The sequence below is a fragment of the Heterodontus francisci genome, chromosome 4 (genome assembly GCF_036365525.1).
Source record: "Heterodontus francisci isolate sHetFra1 chromosome 4, sHetFra1.hap1, whole genome shotgun sequence".
NCBI classification, from domain to species: Eukaryota; Metazoa; Chordata; class Chondrichthyes; order Heterodontiformes; family Heterodontidae; genus Heterodontus; species Heterodontus francisci.
This window is the reverse complement of record NC_090374.1, coordinates 147,973,941-147,995,365: the sequence shown is the minus strand read 5'-3', so window position 1 is coordinate 147,995,365 and position 21,425 is coordinate 147,973,941. Positions and strand designations below refer to the sequence as shown.

General features: G+C 40.2%; 1 protein-coding gene across 5 annotated transcripts in view; it reads left to right on the top strand.

Annotated features, from left to right (window-relative positions):
• LOC137369292 (E3 ubiquitin-protein ligase RNF38) overlaps window positions 1-19,130 on the top strand; it is a 213,352-nt gene extending 194,222 nt beyond the window's left edge. For 4 of the 5 annotated variants that reach the window (XM_068030301.1, XM_068030304.1, XM_068030303.1 and 1 more), the window contains 4 exons: window positions 7,699-7,783; window positions 10,206-10,327; window positions 12,575-12,674; window positions 14,711-19,130. In XM_068030301.1, coding sequence (XP_067886402.1) covers window positions 7,699-7,783; window positions 10,206-10,327; window positions 12,575-12,674; window positions 14,711-14,773 — 370 coding nt within the window. In that variant the 3' untranslated portion in view covers window positions 14,774-19,130. The remainder of the gene's footprint in view (window positions 1-7,698; window positions 7,784-10,205; window positions 10,328-12,574; window positions 12,675-14,710) is intronic. The other variant, XM_068030302.1, reaches the window with a different exon arrangement.
• The last annotated feature ends 2,295 nt before the right edge of the window (window positions 19,131-21,425 follow it).

The window sequence follows — 21,425 nt, the reverse complement described above, 5'->3', positions numbered from 1 at the left end:
AGTCACTACGTGAACAGTTAAATAAGTTTGAAGCTACCCAGTTGATTATGCACATTGTATACACTGTGGATCAATATTTTTTCCATCAACACTACATGTTCTCCTAATTTCCTTCCTCTCTCTCTGTCTAGAAAGGGCTGACTTTTATTGGCATTTGCTTCTACATGCACATCTGTTACATAAACTTTGGACTAACTTATTTTCCTTTGTGTTTGGACCTTAATGCTGACCCAAGGGGCCATTCTTCTAGACCATAAATGTTAGACTGTGGAGTGCAATATAACCAAACACAATGTTGTTTTCAGTCAAAGTCTGCACACTTTCTCTTGGGAGTCACTGAATAATCAGGAGTGCAGAACCTCTCGCCCAGGGAACAGAGCATGTTGCAGTGCTCCATACTACTCCTGTCTGAAATGTGGTAAGACAGCACAGACTGGAATCAAAACTCAGGGGCCGGAATATTACACCCCCCCCCCCCCCCCCCCCCCCCCCCCGCCAAAGAGAGGGAAAATGGCCCGGGGGCGTAAAATGGAGCGGGAGACTTGGGGGGCCCTTCCCGACCCGTTCCCACATCCGCCACGATTTTACGCAGGGTGGCAGCGGCAAATAACAGCTGGCCCGCCCCCCCAGGCCAATCAAGGCCCTTAAGTGGCCACTCTCATGATCAGGCACCCTGTGCCCGATGGAGGGCCGGCCCCACTGCACCAACAACAGCGCTCCCCGCCCCCCCCCCCCCACCAAATCAACCACCCTTGCCTCGCTAGGGCCCTCCGACATTATCTTGAAGCTGGGTTGCAGTACCAGCAATGGACACCAAACCCGGTGGCGCTGCTGGGGCGAAGAGCTGCCGGCCCGCTGATTGGCCAGAAGTTCCATTAGGCTGGACTTCCTGCTTCAAGCGGATGGAAGTCCCACCTCAGAACAATTAAAGGCCAAGGAACTGCAAAATGCGGGTCGGATCCCCAGGCCAGGCAGAGGCGGGTTTGCCACCAACATTTGAATCGGTGGACGGCTCCCATCGCAGAGGGGAAAATCCCGGCCAGGATTTCAGTCAGTATGCCTTGGCCTGCTGTGTGTACTGCCAACATGGGACCTCACACTCTTTTTAAGTGTTTATCAACCAAAGAAACCTTCTTTTCAGATGGGCATTCACCTCACATAGCTGTGCACGTTGCAGGAGATCAATCTTATGTAATGCAGCCTTGACATAATTGTATCCTTTCTTGATAAATGATAAGAATGCAGAATAAAAGGTACCATGTAAAGCTGAAAACTGAACAGGAAGAAAGCTCCAATCTGGGTTTTGTCTATAAGCATTAAGATTTTTAATACTGGAATGGTTGGAAAGAAATTACAAAGATTGGGCAACTGCTTTGCTCAAGTATCTTAGCATTTCTGAAGTGCCTTATTCGTTTAGCCTTTGTCTTTAGTTGATAACTAGTTGATTTGGTAGTACAGAACTTGAGTATTGCTGAAAATAGAGACATGTTGTCAAAGCTTTTCGTCTTGCACTCATCAGGACAATCTGAAAGCAACAACTTTATACTGCATGAGAAGAGAGTGCTGATTGGTTGGCAAGTTAACTCTGATTGGTAGAGGCGTTGCCATGGAGAATGCACCAGTTTACGGTGACTGACAGTTAACTGCCAAGCTTTGTTTGAAAAAGCAGAATGGGCCTCAGTTTAATGTCTCATCCGAAAGTTGGCACTTGCAACTCTGTCATAACTACACTGGACTTCCGGCCTGTATTTTGTGTTCTGACTCAGTCGAGGGTGATACCACTGTGCCACGGCTGAAATAGGCGCAATGTTTGTACGTGTTCTTTCTGTCTGCAATGAACAGGGCCCTGTGTATTAATATATGTAGCTTCCAGTACGCACGAATGCACCACACTGTGAGCCCTACTGACAATCTTAAATTGGTTGTCAGCATAATTCTTAGCACACTGAGGATTATTTAGCAAATGTTGCCCAGTCGTGGAATCACATCAAATGTTGGACACTGTGTTTTGAGTTTTGCAAGGACTGGCTGGTTGGGTACAGCCTACACCTTGCCCGTTGTGAACAGCGGAAGGGACATGTTGTTTGATGCAATCCATCAGTCTTTGGGACATACGGCCTACATACCTAGCATCTCACTGGCATTGAAATTCATATATCACATTTCTCATTTGTGTGATAGGACGTCTTTTTGGCTTGACGGCAGCATCCTGTTAGTGGCGCATACCACACATGTTGCTGCTGCTTAGTAGCAGCGTGAAACAGCTAGCTTCACCTGTTGCTCAAATTTTTGGGATACATTACTCTTCCAGGGTAATTTAAGGTAGACTGGACATTTTTCAGGGCCGAAAATGATGGCCTTAGGCCTGTTCATAAGTTTGCACAAAACAAGTGACAGCTACTGGTTGGTTTGTTCCTCAGGGCAATGCCTTGACCAATCAGAGTCAAGCTGCCTCATTTAAATTTCAAACAAAGCTAGGCAGTTAACTGTCAGTCACCGTAAACTGGTGCATTCTCCATGGCAACGCCTCTACCAATCAGAGTTCACTTGCCAACCAATCAGCACTCTCTTCTCATACAGTATAAAGTTGTTGTTTTCCCTTATGTTGGTATCCTTGTGGTTTGTCCTGATTGCAAGATGAAAAGCTTCAGCAACATGTCTCTATTTTCAACTAGGTAATTGTAAAGAAGATCAAAGTAAACAACAACTTGAGACTTGTATAAAGATTTTTTGGGCAACCTATTTAAATATAAATGAAGATCAGAATGATTTACATAAATTCTTCTTATCAAGATTTTCCTGACTCGTGCTAATTGGAAGCAGTTGTTGGGAGTTAACCGAATACGTTGCAGTAAGATGCATATTGGTATGGAATAACATTGTATTGCCCTTTTACTTCTGGTAAATGTCTCATTGAAGCTGAACACTGCATTTATTCTATAATTTCTGTCTTTAGTTATTAGCATCTCTAAAGTTATTAAGTCTCTCTTCAACAGCTCTATGCATTTGAAATATCTTGGATTAAATATCTTTCTAATGTGGATTTAATTATCTTCTGAAGGAATGGAATTTCCTCCCAATACCCTTCCACTTCCTCCTCCTCCTCCTTTAAGATCCTCCTTAAAATCCACCTCGGGTCAAGCTTTTAGTTACCCCTCCTATTATCTCCTCCTTTAGCTCAAGATCCATTTTTTGGGTTGATCCTCTTTGAAGTGTCAAAAATGTCACAATAAATATATTTTATCATAGAATGCTGGAGGGAGAAGTATAAATAAACGTGCAATGTTTGCAGAACATAGTGCCCCCTCACATAGCATCATTGCGACCAAGTTTGCTGACTGTCAGCATCAGCATGTATTTTTTTTGTCAACTGTTTATTTCCCAGCAAGCTTTGTGTGATTTGCAAGTTTACCATCCTCGGGCTATAATTCCTAGAAAGTGACATCTCTTGTGATTGCATGTACCATGGTTCAGTGTGCACAGTGGGCCAGCAGCTCCTACAGCAAGAGCAGTTCTTTAAAGATTTTTAATGTGCATGACCCCAAGTGATCTCAACAAAAAGTAAATAAATTACTAGGGTTGCAGAGAGCCTCCATTTCCATTGGTGCCATGACTACAGAACAACAGCAGCTTATATTTATATATTGTAAAACATCCCAAAGCGCTTCATAGAAGTGCTATCAAACAGAATTTGACACCAAACTACATAAGGAGATATTTGAGGTGACGGCCAAAAGCTTGATCAAAGCACTAGATTTTAAGGAGCCTCTTACAGGAGGAAAGAGAAGCAGAGATATTTAGGGATGGAATTCCAGAGCTAAGGGCCTTGGCAGCTGAAGGCTTGGTGACCAATGGTGGAACAGTTAAAATGGGGGATGCTCAAGAGACCAGAGTTGGAGGACTGCAGCTTTCTCGGAGGGTTGTGGGGCTGGAGATGGCTAGAGATATAGCGGCGCGAGTCCATGGAGGGGTTTGCAAACATGGATGAGAATTTTAGAATCAAGGTGTTACTTAGCCAGAAGTCAGTGTAGATCAGCGAGCACAGGAGTGATGGGTGAGTGGGACTTGGTGCAAGTTAGGGCACAGGAAGCAGAGGTTTGGATGATGAGCTCAAGTTTATGGAGGGTAGAATGTGGGAGCACAGCAAGAGTGCATTGGAATAGTCATGTCTAGAGGTAACAAAGGCATGGATGAGGGTTTCAGCAGCATAGGAGCTGAGGAAGGGCAGAGTAATACAATGGCTTCAGTCTTCCCAATAGTTATTTGGAGGTTATTTCTGTTTCTGCAGTACTGGATGCCAGACAAGCAATGTGGCAATTTAGAGACAGTGGAGGGGTCAAGAGAGGTGGTGGTGAGATAGAACTGGGTGTGGAAACTGACGCTATGATTTTGGATGTTGTCACTGAGGCACAGAATGTAGATATATAGAAGGGGCCCAAGGATAGATCCTTAGGAGACACCAGAGGTTTACAATGCAGGAGCGGCAAGAGAAGCCAACCCAAAGAAAGGAGTGAATAACTTGAAGATATTTATGCCTCAAATTTGAATATCATAAGCAGACAATGTGCTAGAGCTCTCTCAGTGGGAATGTAAGATTCATCCAAATAAACAAAAATGATGGACAGTGAAAGACCAGCTGGTTAATTGAGCCTGTCTCACACAGTCAGAGTGCCTCTGATCTTGATTTCTAACCCTCTGCCAGCATCAGTGTAACCTCCTAGGAGAGACCAAAAAGCAGATTAAAAACCTAAGGCTGATTCAGGGAGAACAAAATCTGAAAAATTCTTCTCCAACTCCCTAAGGTCATCAAAAACTAGTCCACGAAACCGCATTGGTCACCTTTTATGTAATATCTCGCCTACATTTTGTACAACTTGATCTCTGTCCCAGCCAGGAACTGATCCAGTTCTGTCTTGCAGATATGTAGAAAATCTGCCAGAGCCAGAAACTTGTTGCATTGGTCTATAGAAGTACCACCTGACTAGTTCTACCCTTGCTTAACTTATATGATTGAACCCTGGTCCTCCCTATCCTATTTAAATGAAATAATCTATCTACGAACACAGCCTAGTCCCTTCATTATTTTAAATACCTCAATCAAATTCTCCTGGTGTCTATGCTGCTTTATAGAGGCCAGGCTTTTTAAGTAAATGAAAGTTTTAAATTCAGCATCATTCTTGTAGCCTACCTTTGAACTTTTTCCTGAAGCATCAGTATTACTAACCATGGGGACTTAAACTGGACACAGTATCCTAAGTCAGGCCTAAGTGTTTTTAAAGCTCTCACTAGAACAAAGGAAATATTGGAATTCTGTGTTGAGTAGGACTAATAGATTTACCTTTATCATCTAAATTCTAAAATATAGTCAGAAGTATCTCTGTGAAATGTAATTTGAAACTATAATTGCAAAAAGATCAGCAACAGAGTAATCCAAAAAGCATACTGAGCTTTGATCTCAGGAACCCGCTTTGAATCCAGATTAGACAGATAGAATAAAAGTAGCTGGCTGGTGTAGCTTTACTCCAGTTCTTGGTCGATGTGATCGCACAAAGCAGAACTAAACCTTCTTTCTCATTTAGAGCAGCCCTAAGGATGAGTGATGTGGGAAATCAAAATGTCAAAACATTGCAGTAGGTTATTGGCTGACTTACATTACTGAGGTAGCTGACTGCTGTACCTGACCTAGGAATAATTGACGCAACACAAGAGTGTTCACTAAGGGAAATGACTCAATTTTTTAGCTGTAATATCTGTCACCTGTTATGCAAAATGTTTTTCTCTTCCAAAAAAAATACAGAAAATTAGCCTTTCCTAGGTGCCTTTTGATGTCTTTCCATTTGAATGTACTAATTGCACGGATTTGACAATAACTTGTATTAATATAGCATCTTTAATGTAATCAAACAAGAGCTTTATAGAGTAAACTTTGACTTTGAACCACATAAGAAAATATTAGGGCAAATAGCCAAAAGCTTGGTCAAAGAGGTAGGTTTGAAGTAATGTCTTAAAGGAGGAGAGAGAGAGGGGCAAAGAGGTTTAGGGAGGGAATTCCAGAGCTTAGAGCTTAGAGCCTAGGCAGCTGAAGGTACAGGATTAATTGTGGCACAATTAAAATTGGAAATGCTCAAGAGTGAGAATTAAAGGAGTTCAGATATCTCGGAATGTTGAGACTGGAGGAGATTGAGAGATATGGAGGGGCTAGGCCATGGAGGAGGGTTTTGGAAACAAGGGTTAGAATATTAAAATTGAGGCACTGCTTAACCAGGAGCTATTGTAGGTCAGCGAGGCCAGGGATGATGGGTGATTGGGACCTAGTGCAAATAAGGACATGGGCAGCAGAGTTTTCGATGACCACGTTTTCGAAGGGTAGAATGTGGGAGGCCTGCCAGCAGTGTGTTGGAATAGTCAAGTCTAGAGGTAAAAAAGGCATGGATAAGGGTTTCAGTTACGAAATGTAAGATATAAAAGTCAGGAATTATTTACAATTTGAGACTGTATTTGTTCCTTTTGGTGAATTTTGTGATTCTCTATGTGAGCATTGTCAGTGCTGGAAATGGAACTTTGGCACACACTGTCAAACTCAAACACCAAGATCAAGTATTGTAAATGTTTGAAGCAGAACAAGCTTCCTCTACTCTTTCCCAACAGTGTATCTTAACTCTTAGCACTCCTTGCTGCGATGCTCTAACAGCCTATTTCCCAAACCAGTCATCCTTGTGGTTTTTGTGGTTCAGATAGCCATGCCATACCAAATTATGGGCAATTCTATGTCCACAGTCTTGTGTTCACTGTGAACTAGTGTATTTTGTTCTCTGCTTGTGGACAAAGCCAAATTTATTGCCCAACCCCAGTTGCCTTGAAAATTGGTGATGGTAAATGATTAGCAGTTGTTTGTGTAGCTGAGCAGCTTGCTTGGCTGTCTTGAAAGGTATTGTGTTAACTGTATAGTGTGGATTAGAGCCACATCTGGATCAGGTTTTCTTGCCTTTTGAAAATGAGTGAACCACAACAATAGCAGTCCGCAAGTTACCAGATCGATGGGCCTTGTATTAATATATGTTGTGTACAGCCACTTACCTTCTATATGATGCTATCTCCGCCCAGTTAAGAACTGATCCAACTCCCTCTAGAAGGCATGAGGAGATTCAGTACACACTGTACCAGCCGGCATTGTATTTCAGAGGCTCGCTACTCTCTCTGGGAAAGTAGAACCACCTAACATCCAGTCTATTCCTGTTCTTATATAGTTTAAACTTGTTCCCTTGATCCTCCCTAATCAATCTAATCAAAATGAAATAATTTGAAGATCTGAACTCTTACCCTTTTGGCTTGCTAGTCCAATACCCTATTATACTACTGTACACTACTGTGCAGTATGATTTGAGATCAATTGAACTTATTTTATATAGTAACCTTGAATCCAACAGAGAGGGAAACATTTGTTCTTTTGATCTGGGCTGGATATAATCCAGGTATATCCAGTGAAGATTTGTGTGCTTAATGCATTGTGCCACCAAGTCCCCTTTAGTGGTAAAGTTTAAAATGTTTTAGTAGATTATTCATGGTACTCATTCAGCATTGACTATTATAAGCATAAAACGTGCAGTTTTTGTTCTGTTTTTGTAACCTGCTTACATATAAAAGGCAGCGTTTATTAAAATCCCTTTTAAACTAATGGCCTGATATTTTTCTGTGCAGATCAATGCTTCCAGTGCCACCTACAGTGGCACCAGCTTTTAGTTTGGAATTGGATGTGGAGGATGGTGAGGTGGAAAACTATGAGGTTAGTGTAATGTGTGAATGCTGAGACCAAGGAAGTTTATGGAGAGAAAATTATAATTTATGATTAAAATGTTAGGAAAAAATTTCGACTACAAGATCGAATGGAAAAAAAAATGAGGTGAGTTCTGAAGCACAGGATAGCAATATTTTCACTGGAACTGAAATACACCAAGACCTGGCAGTGGGGTAAATAGGACCATGGAGAGGATTTAAGCTAATAAATTAGGGGGTAGAGAAAGTCTAGGCATGAGACTAGATGTTGAGAGCAGGATTCATCGGACTGTTGGAATAGAAGTAGAAGGCTTGGAGATAATAAGCAATGAGAAGATATTACCGGAGGAGAAAGGGAAATGGAGGCTTTGAGGTGGTAACAGATAAGCATTAAAAAAAGCAAAAAAACTGTGAAAAAGAGGATCGGTGTTCCAAAACAAAATGGAGTCAGGATTGATTGGTAAACATGCAGTGGAAGGGTATAAACATATGTTGTCTAAGTTTTGAAAGGAGTGGACACTTAACATTTCTGATTATATCATTGTCAGGAGAAATCTGAAGGGATAAAAAGAGAGTGGGCAGCAGTGTTAGTGAAGGATTTCATCACAGCGCTAGAATGTAAGGATGTACTAGAGGTTGCATTAACAGTATCCCTTTGAATAAGGTAAGAAAAGGAAAGGGAAGTGGTGCAATTCTTTGTGTGCATTATAGGCCAGCAAACAGTGAAGATGAGAGGAGAAATCTGTAGACAGTTCAAAGATGTGAACTGTAAGAACAACAGACCAATGACATTGGATGATTTTCACTATCCCAAGATACACTGGGGCAAAGGCAAAGCATCTGGGGATCCATCCAGGTCTACTTCCTGAATAAGTACATTTCTAGTCTAACCAGGAAAGATACATTGCTAAATTTTAGATATTAGAATGGGTAGAAAAACATGGTCAGAGAGTTTGGTTTTAAGGAGAGGGTGGAGTAGTTTGGGGATGGAATTCCAGAGTATGACACCTAGACAGTTGAAGTCATCGCTGCCAATGGGAGGGCAATGAGAATTGTGCAGCAGAGTTTTAAATGAACTCAAGTTTGTGGAGGGTAGGTGGCTGGTGAGGAGAGCATTGGAATTACTGATTCTGAAGGTATCAAAAGTATGGATGAAGGTTTCAGCAGCAAGTGAGCTGAGGCAGGAACAGATGTGGGTGACATTAGAGGTGGAAGTAGAGAGGCTTTGTGATGGAGACAAAATGGCATTAGAAGGACAGCTCCGAGTCAAATAGAGTGCAGAGATTGCAAACAATCTAGTTTAATCTAAGACAGCAGCCAGGAAGGGGGATGTAATTAGTGGCAGGGGTAGGAGAATGCAATGAGAGCCAAAGACGATGGCTTCAGACTTCTCAATGATTAACCAAGGAAATTGCAGCTCATCCAAGACTGGATATCAGACAAGGTGCCTAACAAAACAGAGGCAGTGGAGGGGTCGATATTAATGGTAGAAAGATACTGCTGGGTCTTTGGATGATGTCACCATGGGGCAGCATGTAGATGAGGAAAAGGAGGAGGCCACAGTTGGTTCCTTGGGGGATTACAGAGGAAATGGTGAGGAGTTTGGAAGAGAATCCATTGTTGGTGATGCTCTGACAGCAATTGGATAGGTAAGTGTACAACCAAGCAAGGATAGTGAATGGTTAAAACAAAGGTGAGTACATCTTTGAAAAGAAACATGGATGAGTATTTGAAGCAAAGAAAGATATGAAGTATGGGGAGTGAATTGGGCAATGCAATTCGTTTTGGATTACTCCAGCAAAGAGCCAACACAGACACAATGGGCAGAATGGCTTCCTCCTGTGGTTCTGTAGCCAAAACAGAACTTCCTATTATAGGAATAGATGACATAAATATTTTCCCAGCAATAAGCTTTTGAATAGAGAACAGTCAATCAAGTCAGATTAGAGACATAATGATGCACCAAACAACATGAAGGGTTGCCACTTACACCTGATCCTGGCCTCATATATGCCTTGGTGAAATATAATCTTATTGACCCTAGGACAAGTTGTCCACATTCTGCCTGATCTGTGAATCGAGTACCATGGCCTGCGTACTGAAGGCCCTCCACAGCGCCAGGCTTCAACCAGACAGGACATATTCCTCTTTAATGGATTAATTCAAAAACAACTATAACAGAAATTCGAAGAAGGAAGTATATGTAATTCTGAAAGTTGAGAATTTTGGTGTCCATTTCTGCCTTGTGGTCTGAGCAAATTTCTGTTTTAATGATCCTGAGATAACTGTTCCAAGCCTGTGCCAACAGTACTCGTTCAGTAATTTACATTCCCAGTTTATGTGAGTTAGTAAACTTCAGCTTTGTGAAAATGATCTATATTTATAGGAATTATGCTTGGAAATAAATTATTAAATGTATATTTTGAATATAGGCACTTCTTAACCTGGCAGAAAGACTGGGAGAAGCCAAACCACGAGGACTTACAAAAGCAGACATTGAACAACTTCCATCCTATAGGTTTAACCCTAACAACCACCAGTCAGAACAGACTTTGTAAGTATATCTGATTATAATTTTATAGTAAAATTGGAATGCAACAAGGGTAACATCTTTGATTTTGAAATGAGCGGATTTTTCATATTTTGTTGGCTATGTGTCATATCTACACTATTACCTCAAAAGTAGCTGTTACAACTGGCTATCCTATATTTCGATTATTGCATAAATCAGTGCACTAAATGGGAAAATATAGTTCTAATTTTACTAGCACTGTCTAATTTTCATTTTATACTGTAGTTTACTTTCTGAACACTGATCCCCAAAGACACATTGTACAGCGAGCTCGCCACTGGTATCAGACCCACCGGCCGTCCATGTCTCCGCTTTAAAGACGTATGCAAACGCGACATGAAATCCTGTGACATTGATCGCGAGTCGTGGGAGTCAGTTGCCAGCATCCGCCAGAGCTGGCGGGCAGCCATAAAGGCGGGGCTAAAGTGTGGCGAGTCGAAAAGACTTAGTAGTTGGCAGGAAAAAAGACAGAGGCGCAAGGGGAGAGCCAACTGTGTAACAGCCCCGACAAACAAATTTCTCTGCAGCACCTGTGGAAGAGCCTGTCACTCTAGAATTGGCCTTTATAGCCACTCCAGGCGCTGCTCCACAAACCACTGACCACCTCCAGGCGCTTACCCATTGTCTCTCGAGATAAGGAGGCCAAAGAGAAAATATTTTTAATGCTGAATAGGTCTCATTAGAAGATAAAGTTTATAAATCTGCCTTCTGTGTCACCAGTTGTGTATATTAGTGAGCCCTTATGTTTTTTAAAGAAACAGATCAACCATACATTTATATATGAAGTGTACATTTCAGCTAACTACACGCTTCGTGATGTGTGCACTTTTTATATTTGAAATTACTGTAAAAACATGTTAATGTATGGATGCAAATGAAAATGGCTATGTCCATGTTGCAAAAAATCAATGTCCCAGTGTTATTTGGAGCACATAAGGTACCAGGAAATTTTTCCTTGGTTATTAATGACTTGATACTGGGTACAATCTGTTTCACATGTAGGTCAGTATATGCTTGCAACATTTGATTATTAGTGGAGTGCATAGAATTAGGTCATTTCATATAGTCAAACCAAATCAGTGCTCACACAAAAAGGTGGAAGATTTCAGTTAAACATAGGAATACAAAACATGGACCAAGAAGTGAGCCTACAAAGGACAGTACCTTCTACAGACCATGAAACAAGTGATCTGCTGTAGGTTGTACCCACCATGTTTTGCCCTTCAACTCTTAATAGGTCAGGTTAACTTCCGTGAACCAACTAGTTTTGTTTATTTTCTCATCTCAATTCTATGATTAATGAAAAAAACTGAATAAAGCAGAGATCTTTTTGAATAATCAAAAGCTTCATTACTTCCCTTATGCTGTTTTTCATTCTTAAAATGTGGTTGAAACTATGGCTCTGATATTTGTAGAGAGCGTGCATGGGGGGACATAAAAGGCTTGGGGGTGTGGAAATTTTAACAAATTTAATGGCTGAACCTCATTATAATTTTTTTCTCTTCCGTTTCCCACCTGGCAGCTGGCTAAATTGACAGGCTGGCCAGCTGTCACGCAGGAAAACCAGCAGCAGGAGGCTGCAACCAAGTGAACCTTGGGGACGGTCCCCAGCAGTCGGGAGGGGGCAAGGCTGGAGACCGGGACTTGGGAAGTGTGGGAGAGGGAAAGTTGGATAATTGGGAAGGGAGAAAGTCAGGACTTGGGGAGAGTGAGAAAAGAGGCTATCTGCGGGGGGGAAGGCTGGAGATCGGGCCTCTGGGGGAGGGGAGAGAGCCAACCTGGAGCTGGCGTAAGGCTGGAGATCGGGGCTGGTAGGGTGCGGGAAGAGACCAGAATATGTGGGGGGAGAGAGAGAGAATCCTGAGGAGGTGAAGGCCAGAGATCAGGGATGATTGTTGGGGAGGGAAGAGAGGCGATTGGGAGGGAAGAAGATCAGAGATCGGGTTCCGGGTGGGTGGGTAGGAGGACTGGGAGGGGTGGTGGAAAAGAGAGGTGGGGGGAAAAGCTGGCCATGATTGGCAAAGGGGAGAACGAAGGCTTCCTTGAGGGCCGGGGAGCACTGCTGCTCCTCCTGACCCACAAGGAGTGCTTCTTGAGACGGCAGCTCCCACCTCCCTTTTACTACCCAAATATCTGCAATCCACACTTGGTTGAAAATTCCACACCACTTAATAAGCTATTTTTGCAAAGTCAAACTGCATTAATTTCCCTTTTCTATATTTTATGCAGATGCGTGGTATGCATGTGTGATTTTGAGTTAAGGCAACTACTTAGAGTCTTACCCTGCAACCATGAGTTTCATGCCAAGTGTGTTGACAAATGGCTGAAGGTAAAATGAGTTTATAATCGTGCACTTTGACCTGATACCTCCCTCTCTCAAAACTTTTTCATAATTTGTTTTTAGTGTTTCTAGTGGAAAAGGGTTGAGGTAATATTTGCACAGCATTGATTCTCTTTGTTTACTTCAGCTTGTGCTAACAAAGCTGTCAGTGCTTTGCTTCTGATACATTTATCTGAATTATTGTAAGTGCTGCAATGTTTGTGTTGTATTTTGCAAAAACTGAAATCCTCAATCATCATACAATTTTGCTCATCATTTCAGTAGGTGTAACGCAATAAAGGTTTTTTTTCTGGTGTATAGAATTTTTTCTCAGATTACAAGTGTAAAGATTTTCAGAAACAAAAGGACCTTTGGGCCCAAAAAACATTTTGATATAGTCTCCATTAACTGATTTTGATATTTGACCTAGTGTTTGTGGCAAAAAGCTACTTAGAATTGGAGGAAATTGTACTACTGTTTCTGATTATACCGCAAGCTTTTTTTTTGTTTAAACGGTATAATTTCACAAATACTGTGATTAAGAAAAAACTGGCATTTACTTGGTGTCCTTCACATCCTCAAGAGTATCAATTGATGAATGAAAAACAAACTAAATATCGAGTCATTTTCAGCAATGTATTAAAATAAACAGCTGGGGAAATGTTGGTCCTTAGAATATTGGACTTAGTTTTTCAACATTTTTTTATTTAAATGAGTACAGATCAGCAAAGTAATTTTTAGTTCTGAGATGTTTTTTTCCATACATTTGCCAGTTTTGTAAAGCTAACTGTAGTTCATTCAGTCATTTTTTTTGATTTTCATTTTTTTTCAGAATGAGATTAAATGGGACAATGAGCCTTTATTACCAGTTATGGGTCAGCTTTGCATACTGTCTTGGGTACATCGGTGCTGGTCACCCCCATAGTAATCTAAGCATCTTGTGTTCAGAAGTGTGCCTGTATTGCACAATATCTAATCATACAATAGTGTAACCTGGGATTAAAAATAGTATTTCCTTGTGATCCAAGCTGCATATCAGTGGGTTGAAATTTGTCTGGGGGGTGAGGGGGTGGGGTACCGCAAAAGTGGGCAGTGGTTGAACAGCAGCCCGTTTTATACACCGTCAGATTCAAGTCCCTAGAAAAGATTACGTAGAGTAAAACAGGGTTCCAATGCACTATTGCCCGAGACAATTTCACACACGCCCATATCTTTCTCATGTGCCTTCATGTGCACTTCTTTAACCTTTCCAAAGGCAGACTGATAAACTTACTGTATATACTCATGTGAAAGTTGAATTTTTGAGGCTATAATTTGGGGGGTCGACTTTTACACGTCATATTTATGATCGTTTATTAACAAAATAATAGCCACCGTGGAGACAGAGTGTAGAGTCGGATGGATTCATAGCAAACTACGTATCCATTCTGATGACATTCACTGACCCATTCTGCAACTTTACCGTCTATTGTGCCGCTTGCTTGGCTTTCCCGTTAGCATTTTTATTCTGCGGTGTCTTCATGAGGTGTGTGGAAAGCTTTCTCCAATCTCTGATATTCTTCCCTAATATTTTGAATTCTTGTGCTGCCACTAAATTATTCACCACCTCTGCACATGCAACAACTTCCAATTTAAACAACGCTGTGTATTTGTTGTTCTTCCTTGACGCCATATTGGAAAAATGTGTGGGTCCTAGCTGAACTTTCGGTTATTTATACTAGTGCATGATTAGGATGTTCTATCAGCACTCTGAAAAGGTACGGTTGGCCTTTACACAAGATGTAGGAAAAATTCAAGATTTCTTGGCCTAAAGTCATGGGTTGTCTTTTGCACGAGATCGAATTTTACACGAGTATATACGGTAAGTTTTAAATCAGATGAGCCCAGATAGAAATCATTAAGTCACTTTATTTTGCAAATAGCAAGTTAATATATAGAGTAATAGTGAGTGTCAGCTATGGCTCAGTTGATAGCACTCTCACTTCTGAGTTGCAGGGTTCTGGGTTCAAGTCCCAAAACATGATTTTCCTTTTCTTTCTCCCCAGGCAAATCGTACATGTCCAATTTGTCGAGCTGATGCTTCAGAAGTTCACCGTGATTCAGAATGAGACCAGTCTAATAGCACAAATTTGGGTGCTCTTTGTTGCATATGAATGAACTATCCATTGAACTTGCCTATTGTGGCTTCCAGCCTTCCCTTTACATTAAGGGTCATGATGTGATGCAGTCATTTGACCTCCCTTTGCACTGTGTGATTTAATGACTTATAAAGCTTATATAGTCTTCACATTGAAACAATTATGGGATTGTTATACTAACAGTGTGATTGGAACTCCAAAGATTTTTTTTTTCAGCTTAATTTGTGTGTGCACTAACATTCCCTGGTTTTTGTGTGATCATTCCAGGTGTTGCTGCAGGATTACAGTGGATGTGATCTTTTAGCATGTGTGCTTTTTTTATATCTCTATCTATATATATATATTAGATATATTTATATAATATATATATATATATATATAAGATAGATTTAGATATATATAAAATAGAGGTAGTTAAACTGTTTTAGCAATCTACCTTATATAGAGCCTTCAGGTACTGTGAGTGAGAATGATTGTAGGCGTGCAAGTATTTTAGCCACATGTACTTTTTCTGATGAACTTAAGTACTGGCATGATGTGAGTTGTATGTGTGTAGTCTTAATTATGCTGAAATATATAACTGTGTAATTTATACAGTACTAGTACTGTACATTGGTTTCTTTCTGTTTGCAGTTGCACACTGTATGCTAAGGGTGCAGCAATTATGAAATTCTTTTCAGCCAGTTGCCCCTCAGTATTTTATAATGGTAAATTAAAAGAACATATAACACACCCAAAACTAAATGAATAGGGGTGGAAGATTGTGCTGATTTTTAGAACTATTATTACCCAGAGAACCAAAGCAGTAAGTGGCTGAAATAGCTTGCTTAGCTGTCCTGTGATTTACAGTGAATGAAGATCATATTTAAGCAAAATGACAGAGGTTTGAAAGCTAAGTGTACTATAAAAATATCATTTATTGCTAAATATTGGTGAGTCTAATAATGTGGGACCTTGGGTGTGCAACAAAGTCCTATAAGCACCTTAAAATGTAACCTTGGTTGTTGAGTTACTTTGCTACTTTGAACAATAGAATTCCCTGCTTTATATTCTAGTAATGAAAAACTTCATGTCACACACTGTCCTAATCTACATTCAACTCATCATTGCTTTCTTTAAACAATCTGATTTGAACACCGAAGAGCACAAGCAAATTTTACACTGGCCTTCAACTCCACCTTTCAATGATTAGATGTATATTTTCTCCATTTCTTGTTTCTTTAATTTTTTTGGTTCTTTCTCTAGACATAATACTGTACAATATTAGTTTTCATTGGATTCAATAATTACATGCATTTCTCCATATATATCTGCAAACTAACCCCAATAAAGTTATCACATGTGCAACAGGCCAAGTCATAGAACTAAGCACATGGGCTTCTGTTTTAAAATTTGTAGGAAAACACTGAGCAGTTATTAGAACAGACCTATTATATGGTAATGAGTACGATAATCAACAGTCTGAAGAGCTCCTGATAGAAAGTATTTGATTCAATTCTAAGCAAATTTTATGAAATCATTATTTTTATAATATAGGGACCGATTGCATATAAACGCTTGGGGGAAAAATAGAACAAATGCAGATTTGCAATGAAGAAAATTTTAATTTCATATCCTTTTTCTTTCTATTTTTGCACATAAAATTGAATAATATTTGATCGACGCAATGATTCGTTTTGGAAACTATCATTAATAGGATACAACTTGTGACAACTTGTAATTATTTAATGGTCGAATCTACTCCAGGTGATTTATTGTTTTTGATTTGGACTGTTGAGATGATTGAGAACCTGATATTGCCACAGACCAAACCTGGCCTACAACTGCTCATTACTTAAATTGGGCACAGGACAGGAACACATTTTCACACCTAGTTACTCTTCATTTTATAAGCATGTTCTAAAAAAACTGAAACTGATGTTGATTTCTGTCCTTTGACCTTAGTCGTAATAGTGACTCGATACATACTCTGTCAATGGACAGAAGTTCTCTCCACTTTCATTATGGAACTATACTATAAAATTAGAGTCAAGGATATATAAGCAAAAAGCCAGCAAATTATAGCTGTTAGATTTGTGTTTCTGGTTTTCAACATTCACCAAATGTTACCACCAGTATTAATTTTTCCACATTATTGCTGCTGATCCTGAGTTGAAGGCTGTTCCTCACAAGGTTTATCCAGTGTTTCTAAAAGACCCACTCTGGAAGCTTGCTCAGACGATTTAAAATCCAGAAATGGACGCCTGCAATATCACTATTTGGTTATTTGTGCATAATGAGCATTTTTCATCATGACTTGCTCATCAAGCCCAAATGCAATGTGTGTAGGTTCTTGAAAACAAGATGCATTAAAAAGCATAGTTGAAGATTTTAAATGTAACATTAAGAATTTGTAAACTATAACTAGTGTGACCTGAATTTCAGAATATTTAATATATTCTGCACAAATTGTTCTTTAAATTATTTATGGAACACAAGATTTATGAATCATGAGAGAGAAATTGTAGGTGCAAGTCTTTTAGCAATACTGGATTGTTACAATGCAATCTACAATCTGTTAGCTTAGTAATATGGACATGCACAATTAAATCTGAATTTTAACGTTATGGGACTTTGTTGAATTGGATACATTCATTTAAAGAAAAGTATAGCATGGATGGTGTTATACCTGTTCTTACAAAATATAGCTATGGGATACTGATTGAAAGAGCTTGTATGCATTTTAACTGAAAGCTCTAACTTCAGTTTTGTTTTTATCAGTGATGTACCTGTGACTGTTTCCTGTAGCATCAAATAAAAACAACTCGCACCTTCTCCACCACATTGCATTGCATTGCAGTGACATTTCTAGTGACCATGCATCATAGAAGGCAGAATGTGCACAGAGATGTATGACTTTTTTTCCCTGCAATACTACTAGCACTTAAAATGTTTCAAAGCAGCTGTAAATGAGTTCTTGTGCTTCTAATATACTACAGCTATAATGCTGAGACTGAGATGCATGCACAGTGTTACCTGAATGATATTTTAGGTTGAGCAGTGCTGCCTAATTTGGTAAAATAGACCATGGCTCTTATTCACAAAAAGGTTAATTACCATTGTGTCATCATAATTTAAGAACTCCAATTAGAATGACAAAATTTAAAGTGAGACAGGATTAGAGTTTTTTTAAATTTTGTTTGGGGGAAAGAATAGCTTTCATATAACTTAGTTGAATGATGAAAATTGGGGCCTGGGAGAAGGTACAGTGACATTTAGGTCTGGTTATTGGCAAAGTTAATTGTTGCACTCTTAATGCTTAACCACTTTTGAAATGTTTCTTGTGTTGTTTGCATGGAGACTATAGAGCAGATGTGTGCAGACTTTGCTTTCTGTGGTCAGTGTGTAATGAGCACATGTGCATGTGTATCAAACCTGTCCATACTGGCCGTGGCTGCTTCTGCCCAGTTAGAGTTGGTTTGGGTGGAAATGGGGATTCATGCTGAGCTATTACTGCCATGAATTGTAATGCGCATTTATGTATTTAATCCCACAGTCTGTATGATGCAAGAGAAGCAACAACATACAGTAGGATTTGTTGTGTGTTGGTCGACCTCACAAGTATTGGGTTTACCAATGTGTCCTGCTTAACGTTTTGTGTTTTGCATGAGTTTTTGGTGGTAGTTTAAAACTTATGTTCATTGTAAACAAAAATCACTAAGGCCTAGTGATATCCCAGGTTCTAATCATTATTTTGAGAAACCAAGAGTGTAACATTAGACTGCTAAAGTTTAAAAATGTTTGCCATACTGATACACTTTTTAAAAATTTTGTCCTGAATGCAGCAAAGTTTGATGCAGTGTTTTAACACTGTCATATTGGATTCTGGAATGGCAATGTTTCAGCAGCAGTCTAAACTTTGTGGGGAAGCAAACCTGAAGCACATACAGTCTGGGTTATCTTTAGGTCTTAATGGATATTTTAGAGTGGGATTTTTCTTTGGTCCATATACAGTTACCTCATTTTGCCACTTATGTATTTTAAAAAATTGTTATTGAATCAGAAAAAAGCAAATTAATTCTGTTGGCATCATTTCTGAGTGTTTCATTAAATCATACACACATTGTATCATTTAACATGACAAGTAGTTTTCAATGTTGTATTATAAATCTATCTGTAACCAAATCATTTGAAGGCTTGATAAATTTTTAACAAAATTTGTACATTTTTTATGAAAGTTACTAGTAATGCTTTACTAAGTAGTGCAATGAATTTTTATTTTTAATCCCTGTGCCCAATTTTGGAGTTGAGAGGGTTGTTCATTAATAAATGTATGATGTATACTTGCTCAGTTGACTGATAGTCTTGGTTGTTCAGACCTTATCTTTCTACCAACATATTCTGTCTTTTATCCTCCGAGCTTATAGATTTTTGATGTTATTTTCTGTTGACAGAAGAAATGAAAGCATTGGAAACGGGTAAGGTCCAAAAGGTGGTGATCCACGACAATCAACCAATTTAACAACACATCAGTATTGTTGAGAGAAAACTGGAATTATGAAATTTAAAAAAGTTGATATATAACAGCTGTCAACATTTGAGGAGAAATAAGGCAGGTTGAGTTTTGAAATATAACCAGGTCTCACATCTCTGCATCCTTACTAATTCTGCCAGTCCTAATTCTGCCAACAATGATGATTCAATCCCTATAAGCCAAGGAACTTGGAACTGTCAACAGGCAGGCAAGCTGGCTTCTGGTGGCTGGCTGCAGACCAACTAACTTGCAGTTTGTGCTCTGCTGTTGTGGTCTTCCATTTCTATTAAGTACCATAAGTTTATAATTCAAGAGCCTTCCTTAAAATTTGTACAGTGAAATTAAAAGTTTGTCACACTTTTGCTAAGATATAAATAAGTGTAAACTATTTAATTAGTATGCCACAGAAACCAGGCCTTCTACAGAATCTACATTTTTCCTGTGCAGAATTTGTCTTTGAGGTATTGCATAATTCTAGGACTGCTGCTAATTTTAAGAACTGGGACCAGCAGCCAGGGAAGCGAATGCAAAAATGGGGATAATAATGTTGGCAGACTTTGCAAAGACTGTAACAAGAATGCTTGGCGAACCAAGCATTTCTCTGAAGGAGACATTTGTAGGGCTATGGAGAAAGAGCAGAAAAATGAGACTGATTAGGTATCTCGAAGAAGCACACAGGAGCCCTCACCAGGGAGAACATGAGACCAAATTGCATCATGACCAGTTTAAGAATTTGATTTCAGTTCAGGAATAAAAAATCTGGAAGTTAAGACCTGGGTTAGTAAAAGTAAGCATGAAACTGCCAGGTTGTTGTAAAAATGCAACTGGTTCACTGATGTCCTTAAGGGAAAGAAACCTGTCGTCGTTACCCAGTCCCAGCATCATAGATGTCAGTCTTCAGCCAATCCAATTCACTCCACTTGATAGCAAGAAACAGCTGAAGATACTGGATATCACAAAGGCTATGGGCCCTGACGGCATTCCGGCAATAGTACTGAAGACTTGTGTTCCACAACCAGCAGCTCCCCTAGCCCAGCTGTTCCAGTACAGCTACAACACTGGCATCTACCCAGCAATGTGGAAAATTGCCCAGGTATGTCCTGTCCACAAAAAGTTGGACAAATCCAATCCGGCCAAATACTGCCCTATCAGCCTACTCTCAATCATCAGCAAAGTGATGGAATGGGTCATCAACAGTGCTATCAAGCGGCACTTGCTCAGCCATAACCTGCTCATTGACGCTCAGTTTGGTTCCGCCAGGGCCATTCAGCTCCTGACCTCATTACAGCCTTGGTCCAAACATGGACAAAAGAGCAGAACTCCAAAGGTGAGGTGAGTGTGACTGCCCTTGACATCAAGGCAGCATTTGACTGAGTATGGCATCAAGGAGCCCAAGCAAAACTGACGTCAGTGGGAATTGGGGAAAACTCTCCGCTGGTTGGAGTCATGCCTAACGCAAAGGAAGGTGGTTGCGGTTGTTGGCAGTCAATCATCTCAGTCCCAGGACATTGCTGCAGGCGTTCCTCAGGGTAGTATCCTAGGCCCCAACCATCTTCAGCTGCTTCATCAATGACCTTCTCTCCATCATAAGGTCAGAAGTGGGGATGTTTGCTGATTGTGCAATGTTCAGCACCATTCACTACTCCTCAGATACTGAAGCAGCCCATGTCCAGATGCAGCAAGGCCTAGACAACATTCAGGCGTGGGCTGAAAAGTTGGCACATAACATTCATGCCACACAAGTGCCAGGCAGTGACCATCTCCAACAAGAGAGAATCTAACCATCTCCCTTTGACATTTAATGGCATTACCATCACTGAATCCCCCACTATCAACATCCTGGGGGTTACCATTGACCAGAAACTGAACTGGATCAGCCATATAAATACTGTGGCTAGAAGAGCAGGTCAGAGGCTGGGAATTCTGTGGCAAGTAACTCACCTCCTATCTCTCCAAAGCCTGTCCACCATCTACAAAGCACAAGTCAGGAGTGTGATGGAATACTCTCCACTTGCCTGGATTGATGCAGCTCCAACACTTAAGAAGTTCGACACCATCCAGGACAAAGCAACTCACTTGATTGGCACCCCATTCACCACCTTCGACATT